Genomic DNA, 14,040 nt, shown 5'->3' with positions numbered 1-14,040 from the left:
TGCAGTAGGCTCGACCTGATCTGCTAGGACTCTGTACACATGGTAATATCTCTAAGTTGCTAGTCTGATCTGGATCACGTATCACGTGTTACCAACATCTTATCGCTACAGGATCGTTGACACAATCAACATTCACAAAGAAAATCAAGGCCTATTAGCCAAGGAAAGGGTCTGACGATGCCACCGAGATAGACGTTGGCTCACAGGTGTCGGTAAATTTTAAGCCTCCGTTGGTAACACAGTCCCGGGCAGCGATCAGCTACGTGGAATCAAAATCTCGCTGATAACCTGAGAGTTGGTAAGTCAATTCTATGATGAAGCAGCAAATCGGACAGTTCGATTCCTTTTAAAAAGCCCTTTAGGTTTTCGACAAAGTCTCCGGGCCAGCCTTTGGGCGCGTACGACGCACGACGTACGTGGGGGGCCACCCTAGAAAAACAAGAGTATCGCTGAATAGAGATGCGAGATAAACCCAATATTATGCGCGACAATGCTCAGGCTTGGATTTCTAGATGCGAGACGTACCCACTACTATGCACGGCAATGCTCGGATTAGGGTTTCTAGATGCGAGATGTGGTCACTAATCACTATCGTGTTGGTGCATGAGGGTGCATGAGGGTGCATGATAGTGCATGATAGTGCATGACAGTGCACTATCTTGCTTTCCAGATGCGACACTGGATTTTATCATTGACCACCCATCTTCCCACGATGGGGATACAACGACGGCGTCTCGCAGAAGGCTATAGAATTTTCTACCTCCCGTACTGATTAAGATCCATCATCCAAAGTGCTCCCTCTGCCAAGGGACACCCTTCGTGTCATCTTGTAATTTTACTTTTCAGATCTCTCAACGTTTCCCTAGATATGTCTTTAGTAAAGAGCTCTCTCTACAATGTCATCTTTCTCGTCGTCGCTTTTACTTCATCAGTACAACTAACGGCCGCGCAAGCCGTCTTGTGTGGCCAGTATCAGAATTTGACCAGTACTTCAGGACAGTACATGAGCAAGTCCAAAGTCTGCGCTTCCAACACTACCAGACACAATCTAATAAGAACCCATAGTCCAAAACGACGCTTGGGGTGCCGACGATTCAGGATCGCAGTGCACAACGGTATCATCTTTCCAGCCCAGGTCTTATCAAAGGGAATCTCTAAGGTCTCGTAGGTAAAAGATGAAAAGGATGGAACTGCCTTCTCGACCACCTGGATTTGGGGGGCAAATGATACTTATGCCTCAGATACACGTGTGCACTCTTATGCCAATGTCAAGTCGAGATCGGCCGTCCTCCCTGTGATGCTTTCGAACATTTCAGGAATTACAGTCAGCGCAAACTGGGCCATGTACCCGAGCGGGACCGGAAATCCAGACACTTTTGATATCGACGGCTTAGACGCCATTGGTGCAAAGGCCGACGTGACTCTTGACTTTTTCCTCGATCCTGACAAGAATCAGTCCACCAACGTTACGAATCCAGCTTTTGAAGTCATGATCTGGTTTGCCGCCCTAGACGAGACGGAGCCCATAGGGTACGCGAGCGGCTCAGCTGGTAGTGCCATTTTGGATGGTAAGAACTAGTAAGTCATGGACTCCTCAATAAGCACTCATTCTCCCACTTGTTCCATTTTGGAACCATCTCGCTAACACCTTTGCGTTCCCTCAGCACCCTTTTCGCTGGGCAAAACACCCAAGTGGATGGGATGGACAATCAACCCGGCCAGGAGGTTTTCAGCTTTGTTGCTCCGAAGAACATGACGTCCTTTTCGCAGCTGAATGTTCTGCCGCTCTTCCAGTACCTCATGGACGGGGGCAAAATGGCTAACTCAACCTATCTTGGCACTGCGCAATTTGGCACGGAGGCTTTCCATACGGATGGAAAGAATGTAACGTTTGAGGCGAGCGGCATCGACCTGACCGTTCAGACAACTTTGGTGCCACCAGCAAAAAGCACTGCGACGCCAACCAAAAGCAGTACAGCACCGACAAAAAGCAGTACGGCATCAACAAAAAGCAGTACGGGACCGGCAAAAAGCAGTACGGCACCAGCAAAAGGCAATACGGTACCAGCGAAAAGCAATGCGGTGTCACTCAAAGGGGTGGAGGGTATCGTATGTTGCTGGAGTTTGTTTGAAGCGGCGATAGGGGGATGGATGCTCTGGTCTTGGATGCTGTGAGCATACCTTGACCATAGCTTTGTATCTGAGGACTGGCAGCGTTCACTTATAACTAGACTACCCGGGAGGAAGCATTGCAGGCGATTTCAGGGCTTTGGAATGATTAGATCGGAAGAAGTTTTGCTCACCAACGATACCTCTATTCCTTTTGACGAGAAGGTTGTCTGTATAGAGGAAATAGCTGCGATTTGAAACATTTTATCTACATCCTTCTCCCTCCCGGTTCGTTTCTGTTTCTGTTCCGTCCACCCTCGTACTCATTCGCACCGATATCTGACAAACAAGATGTATGAAGCATCCCGTCAATTCCAGCACAAGTTTCAGCAAGCTAGCTTTCAGCCACACTGTGATTTTGACATCTTGCTCTGGCAGCACAAAAAGCCATCCGGCGTACCTACCACGTTTTTTTAAGGATCCTGGGGCGGATCCCAGCTCGGTAGGGGTGGGAAAACGTCCGGTGTGGGTGAGCACATGCTGAGTGGATGCGACTCGGCAGGGGTATACGGGACCCCTCGGCATACTTCATGCACCGAGCTCGTCCGGGATCAAATCAGTGTATATAGTGAACATATGCTTTTCGAATCTCTCCTGATGAACAAATCCAGCGAGGTTGGAAGGGAAGAGCTCGACCGCAGTCGGCCCCGGGGAGGGCCGCCGAAGGCATTGTGGAGTTTGGGGGGGGGGGGGTTGGTTAGGGTTAGGGTTAGATAGGGGACACATGGATAGAGCAGGGCCCCAGAGGACAGCGATTTACAGGCTTACAGTATACAGTATGCTTAATCTCATCCGAGGTGGAATGGCGCTTGCAGGCTTACGGCATGTGCATATGCGTATGCATATGTGGGGGGATATTGAAAAAAAGCGGATATCGATTATGCGGATATCGGGTTATGTACCGAGCTGGGAGCCCGCATAAGGGTTATGCAAAAGCCTTTTAGCCTTTAGCCTTTCAGCCCTCACCCCGGATCAATCCCTTGGACCCCTGCCAGCTGCCGAACCTTTTTTCTTCTCTTTTCCCTCTTTTTCCCTTTTTTATATTTTTATCCGCTTTTAACTATTTCCGCGTACCCCGAGGAAACCCGAGACTAAAAGCAACGCTCAGCCTAAACCTCATAGGGGGTCTCGGTCAAGCTCTACCAATTGACCTTCATATCATTCATATGCTTCCGACACACAACCGTCAAGCATGCACCCATGCGCTCACACGTTGAACAAGTGTACAAGGCCACCAACATTTTTGCCATTTGCGGTTGCTATTACGAGACGGCTTCTTGTTCAACCGAGATGGTCTACCCTGCTTCGACGGTATGCATCTGTCTCCGCCGTCGAGCTCCGATTCGGTCAACCTCTTCATGAGACCCATCCACATCTATTAAAAGCTGGAGAGCGTAAGCTTAGGCACCATTATTACATCAGACATGGCTAACACCATCTCTACCCAGTCACTCCTGGAATCACAGCACTTGAATATGCCCAACGCCGCTCAAAGCTTGCCGCAAACCTGCCGAAGAATGCCATTGCCATCCTAGCTGCCTCGGAGATTAAGTACAGATCTGGCGCGGTCTTCCACGAGTTTCATCAGGACTCTAACTTCTTCTATCTAACGGGTAAGAATCTTGATTGCGGTGGAAGGCAAGTGCTGAGGAAAACAGGCTTCAATGAACCGGAAGCTGTTGCAGTTATAGGTAGGCTGGGAACGGACGAATAGACGAATGGGATGTTTACCGCAAGCAGGGAAGAGCATCGACGGGGATGACCACACGTTTCACCTTTTCGTGCGGGAGAAGGATGCAAAGGCCGAGCAATGGGATGGTGTGAGATCAGGGACACGGGCAGCCCTGGATGTCTTCAATGCAGATGAGGTATGGAAAGGAAGCAGTGGGAACAAGAAGTGTTGCTGAAAATGCTCAAAGACCGGGGACATCAACCAAATCTCGAGCCTCCTGGCGCCCATTGTCCAAGAAGCATCGAAGATCTACACCGACCTCATCTCCGAGCCAAAGAATAAGTCCTTTTTCACCCGTTTCTTATTTGACCAATCGCCGAAAGCCGAAGGTCTCGCAAAGGTCCTCAAGTCTAAGTCTAGCAACACGCTGCCGCTGAAGGACGTTCTCAATGGATTCCGAAACCTCAAGAGCGATGCCGAGATTGCGAACATGCGGAAGGCGGGCCAAGCGTCAGGAAGAGCATACACAGATGCCATGCGGCGAGCATGGGAGAAAGAGAAGGGCTTGGCTGCATATCTGGATTATCAATTCAGGAGGCGAGGGTGTGACTGCTCGGCTTACATACCGGTGGTAGCAGGTGGTCAGGTTAGATTCATCCCGTGCTGGTTCATTGACTGTGCCGCTGATCTCGCCAGAACGCCAGCATTATTCACTATACCCAAAACGATCATCTCTTGAAGTAAACCCCCCGTACCTACTCACTCATCATCGACGCTGACTCTTGTCCAGAGATGGCCAGATGGTGCTAGTAGACGCAGGTGGCGTAGGCTTCTCCATCTTCACTGACTGATACCAACTTTCCTGAACTCTCTCCAGGAATGTGGCGGCTATATAACAGACATCACACGGACATGGCCCGTATCAGGCACCTTCACTCCCGCCCAAAAAGACCTCTACAACGTCGTCCTCACCACGCAGCGCCATTGCATCTCCCTCTGCCGCGCCAACGCCAAAGTCTCCCTTGATGAGTTGCACAACATTGCAGGGACGGCTTTGACAGATCAGTTAAAGCAGCTGGGCTTTGACACGTCCGGCAACGTATGCATCCTACGTATAAAGTCTCCATGAATCCTTCCAGTGCTAACGCGACGTCCTATCGATCAGGCTCTCGACGCGCTCTTCCCCCACCATCTAGGCCACTACATCGGCCTAGACGTCCACGATACTCCCGGCCAGTCTCGAAAAACGAAGCTGCAGTCGAGGCAGTGCGTCACCATCGAGCCGTAAGCTCCGTCCCCCCCCCTTTCCATCCCCGCAACCCCCGGCTGACGAGTTTTCCGTCAAAAGCGGCCTCTACATCCCCAACACGGAAGCGTACCCGGCCCCTTTCCGCGGCATGGGCATCCGCATCGAAGACAGCGTGTGCGTGCAGGAAGAGCACCCGCTCGTGCTGACCACCGAGGCCGTCAAGGAGGTCGTGGACATCGAGGCCCTCAGGAACTAGCCGGGCTGGATTGGCCGTTGGCGTTTCTGCCCGCATGGTGCATACCGTCAAACATGCCGCATTGGGGTGTTTCCGCACGCATGGTGCATACCGTCACGCAGGCCGCATTGGGGGGGTTCCGCACGCACGCGCAGTGCATTAATTTGCGAATTATCGTGCCGCATACATACATACATACATACTCCGTGAACAGATGACGGCATCACTAGTCGCCAATAGATCCATTCGGCTTTAGCACCGGCTGGACTTTTTTCAAAAAGCTCTGCAGTTTCGGACGTGAGGTCGGAAAGTCGTTCGTTCGTTTGTTCGTCGTGCGGCCTTTTATCGACACGGTCCACCAGTCTACTCTACCTAGGTACTCTCTACTGACCGATCTGAGCGTTCGATCGGAGATTCGCTCAGACTATGTGGCCCCCCGTCTACGGTCTTATCTGTTCGCTGTCCGTTCATGCTTGAGTGAGTCCCGATGCCGCGAGTCGGGCACAGGCTCCGAAGGCACGAAATTACCTCGCATGGGACAATGCTTTATCTATGCGTTATTTCACTGCATACGAAGCCGATAGTGAGACGTGAGGCTTCGAGATTGCTTTGCTTTGCTACGCATATGGGGTATCTAGCACAAATAAAATACGCAAGCGAACAATGCATGCCAATGCAGATTTTCCACTACCCTCGCAAGCCAGAATGGGTGCCAGTCCGGCCAGATCTTCCTGCCCTCATCAGCCGTAAGATGTTTTCGGAAGCCGTAGAATGCCGTGTCCGGATATGCATATTGCTGGTGCCAAAGACAGAATGCTGTCGTGAATGCTGTCGTAATTCGTAAAGTATGGAGCACTTAGTTGGTAGAAGTGATTAGATGCTGCCGGTCTTACGTATGCTGTTCAACGCCGATAAGATCCTAGATGCTTCGCTAAGAGATCGAAGTGATGCTGAACATTGCCGATGGTGTAATAGTGAAGTAGCCTCTGCATTTTGGTCCAACCTCGACAGATCCTGTATTACCCTTCCAGGTCCCGAATTAATGCTGCTGTGCCCTTTATTCTTTTCCTCTAGCATGCCACAATGTCAGAATACTGGACAGTCTAGATGCTCCACTGACGGTGCTGCCTCTCAGAAACTTCCAATCCTATGAACGCCAGGTCAGAAGGCTTATTCCCAACGATGGGGGAGCGCAAAGCTCTGAAAACGTTCGTGTGCTGGTAGATAATAGCAGCGATTATGGCGATAACACCTAGCGTCGCAGCAAGTCTGATGAGTAGCCACAGACGGACTTTGTAGCCCGAAGCATGGTGGATGAATGTCAGGTCCGAAGGGATTGACTTGAGGTCGCTCAGTATACCAGAGGCGTGCACAAGTATCATGAATCCTGTGGCTTCTGATCAGCATTGAGTCTTTCATGGTCTCTGGGAACTCACCAATGACTGTCGCTACGAACTTCGCGTGGTTGGGACTGTACCAGTGCAGCACAGCGACTGCGAGCACCAACCAACCCAGTCTGAAAAGTTCTCCGGGGAGTGCGCCAAACCAAGCCATCTTCGCTATTTTTGCGGCAGCATCATCTACTGCTTCATGGAGACCACGTGCACTTGAAGTTACGTTGGCAATCAAGCTCTGAGAAGCCAGCATCTCAATTCGCGTTTGGTTGTGCAAATGCGCCTGCATCTCCGCCTGGCGTGTCTGAGCTGCATGAAGTGTCTCTGCTTTCGATTCGAGTCCGGTGAACGAGTGGTCGAGATCTTGCACGCGCTATGAGACCGTCAGTCAAAGGTGGAAGATTCGCCAGGTAGGATGTTTACCTCGTAGAGCTCATTCTGCCTCAGGTACATGAAGGTCACCAGCTCATTGCTGGTTTGCTGGAACGTGTCAGGGGTGACACGCTCAGGAGTCTGACCTTGGTTCACTCACTAATTGGCCCTGCATACTCACTAACGCATCAAGCAATAGACCGATCTCTCCTTCTTTCAATTTTTGTAAAGAGCTCTGCAGTTCCACCGCCAGCACACGGCTGAGATCCCATTGTTCGGTCTGAGTCGCAGCCAGCTCTGCGCTGCCCGTTACCACCTGTTGAAAGACTCTTCCAATATTTTTCTCTAGGTTCGCGGAATCGACATTGGCTTTGTGGACATTCTGTCGCAAGTCAGTCAGACGTGAGGGCGCTTTGGCGTACATCTGCTTCTCCCATATTGACTCACTTCGCTCAAACTAGCCGCATTCAAATCCATGGCTCTCACTGTCGAGGCCATCTTGCTGAGGGTTGATTGTACAGCAGTGTCCATGCCTTTAACCAGCTTCTCGAAGAAAGACTCCGTTTTGGTGGATGAAACTTCGATGTCATGCATCAATTGGTCCTGAAACATCTGCTTGGCGAGCGCAAAGTTACTCTGGAGCTGATTCAACCCATCATTGACTTCTTTCGCAGCTCTCAACAAAGCAGCGTTGGCATCCGCATTGATTTCCACGGCTGACTTATGCAGCTTAATGAGCTCATCTAGAACCAGGTCAGTGGTACTCAGATATCGAGGTGAGGGCGCCTACCTTTCTCGATGTCCACACGAGCGGCCTGACACATCACCATTGCATTCTGCTTGCTGTTGCTGTAGCTTGTCCACCATTGGGGCTTTGATTCCAATGCCTGCAAGCAAAGGCCCAATTGATCACTGCGAATGCTTTTGAAGCCGCTGGTCTGCTGGACATTTGTTCCTCGTGAAACGTCCAGCGATCTGCATGCCTGAGGGACTGCTGACCCAGCACTCACAATCTCGCACATGGCCAATTGGGCGGCATAGACCGATCTTATGTCCTCAAGCGAGTCTTCTGCATTCCGATTCCAATCATCAATGGTATGACATGAATCAAGCAATGTAGATGCGGCAAGCCGGTTGCAGGATGGTGAACTTTGCATCGAGGAGAGGAGCTGAAGTGCGTGTGTGTAGATGCCGGTCTGATCAACAGGCTCATGTCTGATGAGGGCTGTGAGGTCTTGATCCGGAGCGAATGGGCGACGTTCTTTACTGGCCGAGTCAACTGGTAGCCTGTTAATTACTTGTAGCCAGCAGTAGCTGGCCTTGACTCCGGCTCAATGGACGAAGCACTTACCTCTGGTCCTCGACTTCGAAAATCCGAAGGCCTTTGAACGAGGAAGAAGAAGCAGAAGGACAACGACAATTGCCAAACAGCAATTGCATTTCAAAGTAGACGCCATCGCTGCATACGACGTCCTCGGTCAAGGAAGTGTAAAGGATGAGAAGATGCACACGAAGAAGCCGAACAGGAAGATGGAGGATCGGTGGATGAACGAAGATGGAAGCGGGAAGGTGTCTTCACTCCCGTTGTCTTCCCTTACATTGGTGTGGATAATGCATTCACCTTCGAGTGTCCTCAAAGTGATTTATCTCAATGGTAGAAAGTCTGTCTCCGGGCTTTGGTGTGTTCCCACCAGATTTTAGCAACGGAGACAATGCGCACAGCCAAGCCGATGCACACGTATTTCCAGTGATGGCTCTCCAATAGCCCCCGTCAGGACTGACCCATCAACGGCAAAGAGTGCATGCTTAAGAAAGGGAAGTAGATCAAAATGAGGAAGTTGCAACTTTGGCACGAAGTGACATGCGCTTAGCGCGGCTTGGCAATTATTACTTCACTTCTTCCATTCAGATTCGAGCACCATGACTACAGCAGCCACATCATGATACTAAGATCCAATTGCCTGCGGGCAAGCTCTAGGAATGTTTCGATACTGCTGCCAGATTTCCTCGTCCCTGCTCTGTCATCCGCATCTACATCGAGACTATTTTCTAGCACTCCAAGATGCACATCTCGAATTGGCAGTGCGCCTTTGTCACTTCCCCAAGGAGTCGATATCAGATTTCTTGAAGTTCCTGCGAGACGAAGACAGGATGTTACTACGACTGAGCTGCCGAAGACGGTGGAGATTATCGGCCCCTTAGGTTCGTCGAATTGAGCCCGGATGGAGGACCCTCTACTGACTTGCGCGCAGGCAAGATGTCCGTGCAGCTCCCACCCTACATGAGTCTTGACCACGACAAAGAGACAAGGAAAGCTTCTTTGAGGATACTGGATAGGGAGCAACGCAAGCAACGTGAGATGTGGGGTATGTCGGCTTTTGCTACGCCATTCATGAGCCTCTCTGCAGGTTCCTGACATTCTACAGGTACAACCCGTGCATACCTGAATAATCACATACTTGGGGTATCAGAAGGCCATACTGCTATTCTGCGGCTTGTTGGGGTTGGCTACAGAGCAACAGTGGAACCATCAGCAGTCTCCGTGCAGCCTGAATATCCAGGACAGCAATTCGTTTCTTTGAAGGTCGGCTATTCGCATCCTATCGAACTCGGTGTTCCACTCGGTATGAAAGCTAGCACACCTCAGCCTACGCGCATACTGTTGGAAGGGGTGGAGAAAGAGGTGGTGAATCAGTTCGCAGCGAAGATCAGGAAGTGGAGGGTACCAGAGCCGTACAAAGGAAAGGGCATCTTCGTGAATGGGGAGACTATCAAGCTGAAGGCGAAGAAGATTAAATGATCTGGTCCTCAGTGTTTGGGAGTGGCATGCTTGATCCTTACTGGGTGCACTGCGATCATACCGTGCCATTCGTGTGGTGGCGCTGTTGAGTCGTGCATTGCATAGCGCCTCCCAATCCATTGTTGTTGCCTGAGCCGTACGACCGCCTTGGGTAAACAGTGATTTGTCGTATCTCTATGCATTGCGAGTATGACGTTTTGCGTCAATCATTCTGTTTTGTATGCCTAGATGCCCTTTTCGAGTGATCTAATGTGTCCCGCGCTTTATTTGGCCTGGTTGGTTGATGAGAATAGCAGTTCTGATGCCTCGCCCCTACGAAAACCCAGCAAGGATTGTACTGGGTCATGATTCCGGGTCAAACACTTTATGCTGACCTTTCGGCCAGGTCCCTGATGAAACAAATAAGACCATCTGGTAGTGTTATTAAACTCCTTGCCCAAACTAAATCCTCATTCCGCGGCGCCTACAATAGCGAAACATTGAACGGGCCGACAATCGCAAATAGCTATGAGACTCCTCCGACGACCTTCATCTTTCTTACCCAATGAATTGTAGTGGTCTGTGGGCCTCGGATTTTGGTATGTCTCAAGGTCTTCTCAGCGTCCCTAGCCGACTGATACATTTTCAGCAGGCGATGCAAGTATCCCGCCATGTCCAAACGGCAGTTTCCCACTTCTAAATACTGAAAGGAGATTCAAAGACGATATCAAAAGCGCAGATTCTGCGTGTGGGCTTAAAAGGAAGAGGAGAAATTTGATTGATTACATGTATGGGAAAAGGAGCCTTATCCCAAGGTCCGGCAGACTTTCAACACCGCGACGCCAACCTTCTCACAGTCAAAGCCCCATGATCATCCCTAGCTGGCCTCTGCTCCAGCGGACCCGTCCGGCTTTGATGATTCATACTTCGTAAAGTCCATGAGAGCCTTATCGACGTCTCCCGTTGCAGTCGCAAGAAACGATTCTGCCTGCTCCAGTGTTGCATCAGGGGCCAGGTTCATGAATTGTTGAAGCTTACTTTCAGAGACAGCCTTTTTGAGGTTAGTAGACCCGGGGCTATGTGCGGAGGCTACTGAGGACGATGGCGAACGCAGTTCAGCAGCCTGCAGTGCGCGCTCCAACCGCTCCGAATCCATCCTGACCGCTTTGACAGTATTGTTCATAGCGTCTCCTTGATCGAGAGGCTCTTCCACCTTCGTGTAGCCGTAGCAATTCAGAAACGCCCGAATTGTCCTGGAGTCCATAAAACCGGCCAGAGCCAAATTGACCACATTCAGACCAAAATTTAGGAATCCAGTGTCGGTCCCACATCCTTTGCGGCGGCTTGACCTCTCGATTATTGGCCCAATACCGAGCATGATCGCCCATGCATTGAGGATCACATAGAGTCCACAAGCGTTGGAATTGCCTATTTGCTGTGGAACTTTTCTGAAAACAAATTCAATTTCTACTTTTGTACCCAGCCAAGTACAGGCAAGTTCTGTTGCTCTCCCACGGATCACATCTTTATCCAAGGTGATAATTCGACTGTCAAATATCGTTATATTGACCTTCCTCGATTCTGTGGGGCCTTTTTCGGCTACAGCAAGCAGGAAATGGCCAAGTTCAAAGGATGGTTGTTCGGCGCTGGCTTTGGTCTTGCCTTTCTTTACCTTCCCTTTTGCATTCGTCTCTTGTTCCTTTTTCTCCAGGCTTTCCGTGTATTCTTCCTCAACGTCCTCTGTATCAGGTGGAGACAACAATAGCGGCATGATAAATATATTTCCTCCGCCAACCACGCCAGAGCCTTGCAGTCGATTCGGTGTATCCATTTGTTGAACAGAGTGATCGAAGACATCGAGGCCGGCAAACGCAAAATGCGTACCTCGATTCCTGAGGGGCTCCCAAACTGTCGCCACTGCGAACAAGACGTCATCAATGGTCATGCCTGAGTGTGAGTCGATTTGGTAGTACGCATGGCCATCACCGGCTGCGGCTTGTTGCTCTTGGTGAGCCACTCGGCGCCAGTGAAAGACTTCTTCCCAACCTGTCAGCACGCCCAGTGGGTCCCCAACAGTCTCTCCTCCCTCGCTGCCACTCGTTGAGGGCTGTGGTGGCTCCTTAGCAGTATCACCTCCTTTTTTGCCGCGGGAAGGGGGAGGTGATGGCGTCTCAGTAGTATCCTCTCGTTCTTTGCCATTGGGAGGGGGAGGTGATGGCTCCTTGGTTGCCCCCCCTTCTTCTACTTCTTTTGCCACCTGGGAAAACACGTCAACTGGATGGTCATGGACTTACTCTGTATTGAGCTTACCTGCGACATCGCCTCTGGTATATAGTCCATGGCCGCTTGTGTACGCCACCAGAATATGACCCAGCGATCAATCTGGATAACTGCAAAGTCAGGAAGAGGTCCGGCCGCAAGCTTCGCGCCTATGTGTTTCTCGTTGACGAGGAAATGATTCCACTCTTTGTTGACAACGAAATAGCCTATCTCGCCCGTCCTGGCATTCTTGCGAATATGGATATCGAAAGAGATGCCGGCAATTGTTGCATCTCCCTTTCTCACCTCGAGCGAGAATTCGGGCCTGTCGGACCGCACTGTAAAGAACTCCTGGCTTGATGTTTCGCTATAAAGCGCACCGAAAGCTCCATCAAGACGTCCATGGAGCTTATGGAGAAGCGACGCGGTATCCTCGCTGTGGATTCTGTGGAAAAAAAGACGCACCCTTGGGTGCGTGTGGTTATCAATAATATGCATGAATCTTTCCGTGCGGTCTGCCAGGTTGGCGAATGGAGATGGAATTCGGGAGAGGTCTACTGTGTGAATGCAACAGAGTTCGCTGTCAAAGTCCTCAGTATCCCATCCCTCCGAAGCAAATTCCTCTAGCGTCCAGATCTCCCTGCTTTTCCTAGATGAGCTAAGAGAGGATCCTGGAGCCATGTTAGCCATCGTCCCTTCTCGTTACTGCCTAGACCCAGTCTTCAATAAGCAGCTTTCGGCATTGGCATATCGACTTGAACCACGGGGGCTGGTTTTCAAAGCGATACACACAGCCAGAAACTGCTACTGCTTCCTGTTGCTTCTTACAGCTTGTGGACATCAACAGTCACCTACCTTCATCTAGTTTTGGCGATTTAGGGACTGGTAAGTCGGTGGTTTCAGTCCATGTGTCTTCAGTTTTTCGCTTGCGTTTCGGGCTCGCTGCTGGTGTGTCCTCCTCGCTTGGGATATCGACCGGCTCTGCGATTGGCTCTTCGGTCGTAGCACTGGTCTTGCTTGCAGGTTTGGGGGGTTTCCGTTTCGATTTCGTGGTAGTGGCAGTGGCGGTGACTGCCTTGCCCGCGGGTTTGGTGGGTTCACCCTTCAGTCCTTTCTTGGTCGCAGAGCGCGTGTTGCCAGCAGGCTTGTCAGGCATCTCTTCATCCTTGATCACAGTGTCCGCCTTGCCTGTGGCTTTGGTGGATCTCTTCTTTGTTTCCTTCTTGATCGTAGCAGGGGTTTTGCCCACTGGCTTCTTTGGAGGTGGCTTCTTGGCTGCACCGCCGGATTTCTTCCCTACTTGCGTTGGTTTCTTCTGTGCTGGCTTCTTAGCCGCAGAAGTACCCTCGCCTGTGGGCTCCTTGCCGGCTTTCTTCTTAGGTGCCATTGCTATCTCGCAGTAGTTGGTTGCTGGGGATATGCCGAAAGTGTGCAAGATGGAGTCTCTCACCCTGAGCAATCTTCCCCAACAAGAAGGGGAAGACCTTGACCGGCAATGACCGCATTGGGGGCATTGCTGACTTCAAAGCTAGTCAATGCTCTTTCTTCTATTGCCGCAAACAGCAGTGCAGTTGTGTCTGATTCAGAGGACAAAGAGGTGCGTACTGCAAACCGGCACTTTCGGCAGGAATAACAAGCTACACCAAGATATACTAAAAGGTTGAGTAGTGGCATTTGAGAAGGTGGATGCATAGGGGGTCTGAAGCTGAAGGAGGGATCGAGGTACCGGGTACTGTGTCACAACAAAGCGCGACCTCGTCCAATTCCAAACGCAAAAGAAATTGTCTACCAGTATGAACAACAGTGGCTTGCGCAACGTCTCTTTCAATCGCTGGTAATGGAATAGGATAGCCAAAGGAAAATTGAACTGGGCCACTTTGGCTCTATCGACAAAATTGCGAAAGCAATCAT

At 50.7% G+C, this 14,040-nt stretch overlaps 5 protein-coding genes across 5 annotated transcripts; 3 read left to right on the top strand and 2 right to left on the bottom strand.

Moving 5' to 3' along the window:
• Window positions 1-1,342: 1,342 nt before the first annotated feature.
• HO133_007701 (uncharacterized protein) lies at window positions 1,343-2,132 on the top strand (the record flags this gene model as incomplete). Its single annotated transcript, XM_037298571.1, has 3 exons — window positions 1,343-1,530; window positions 1,665-1,889; window positions 1,943-2,132. 3 exons carry the CDS (start codon window positions 1,343-1,345, stop codon window positions 2,130-2,132), a joined length of 603 nt encoding a protein of 200 aa, XP_037155907.1.
• A 1,229-nt stretch (window positions 2,133-3,361) lies between these two features.
• HO133_007700 (uncharacterized protein) lies at window positions 3,362-5,346 on the top strand (the record flags this gene model as incomplete). The annotated part of the gene is made up of 10 exons (XM_037298570.1): window positions 3,362-3,563; window positions 3,618-3,782; window positions 3,828-3,860; window positions 3,910-4,037; window positions 4,089-4,487; window positions 4,538-4,581; window positions 4,632-4,665; window positions 4,719-4,940; window positions 5,007-5,125; window positions 5,190-5,346. The coding sequence occupies 10 exons, from the start codon at window positions 3,362-3,364 to the stop codon at window positions 5,344-5,346; spliced, it is 1,503 nt and encodes a 500-aa protein (XP_037155906.1).
• Window positions 5,347-6,428: 1,082 nt separating this feature from the next.
• On the bottom strand, window positions 6,429-8,548 carry HO133_007699 (uncharacterized protein; the record flags this gene model as incomplete). Its single annotated transcript, XM_037298569.1, has 7 exons — window positions 6,429-6,712; window positions 6,762-7,092; window positions 7,143-7,199; window positions 7,252-7,473; window positions 7,539-7,834; window positions 7,882-8,370; window positions 8,443-8,548. 7 exons carry the CDS (start codon window positions 8,546-8,548, stop codon window positions 6,429-6,431), a joined length of 1,785 nt encoding a protein of 594 aa, XP_037155905.1.
• A 483-nt stretch (window positions 8,549-9,031) lies between these two features.
• On the top strand, window positions 9,032-9,891 carry HO133_007698 (uncharacterized protein; the record flags this gene model as incomplete). Its single annotated transcript, XM_037298568.1, has 3 exons — window positions 9,032-9,293; window positions 9,344-9,457; window positions 9,518-9,891. The coding sequence occupies 3 exons, from the start codon at window positions 9,032-9,034 to the stop codon at window positions 9,889-9,891; spliced, it is 750 nt and encodes a 249-aa protein (XP_037155904.1).
• Window positions 9,892-10,747: 856 nt separating this feature from the next.
• On the bottom strand, window positions 10,748-13,516 carry HO133_007697 (uncharacterized protein; the record flags this gene model as incomplete). The annotated part of the gene is made up of 3 exons (XM_037298567.1): window positions 10,748-12,127; window positions 12,181-12,800; window positions 12,985-13,516. The coding sequence occupies 3 exons, from the start codon at window positions 13,514-13,516 to the stop codon at window positions 10,748-10,750; spliced, it is 2,532 nt and encodes an 843-aa protein (XP_037155903.1).
• Window positions 13,517-14,040: the final 524 nt, after the last annotated feature.

The sequence above is a fragment of the Letharia lupina genome, assembly GCF_014066315.1.
Source record: "Letharia lupina isolate WasteWater1 chromosome Unknown contig_4, whole genome shotgun sequence".
Taxonomy (NCBI): Eukaryota; Fungi; Ascomycota; class Lecanoromycetes; order Lecanorales; family Parmeliaceae; genus Letharia; species Letharia lupina.
The sequence above is the reverse complement of the archived record's forward strand: the minus strand, read 5'-3'. Positions and strand labels throughout refer to the sequence as shown.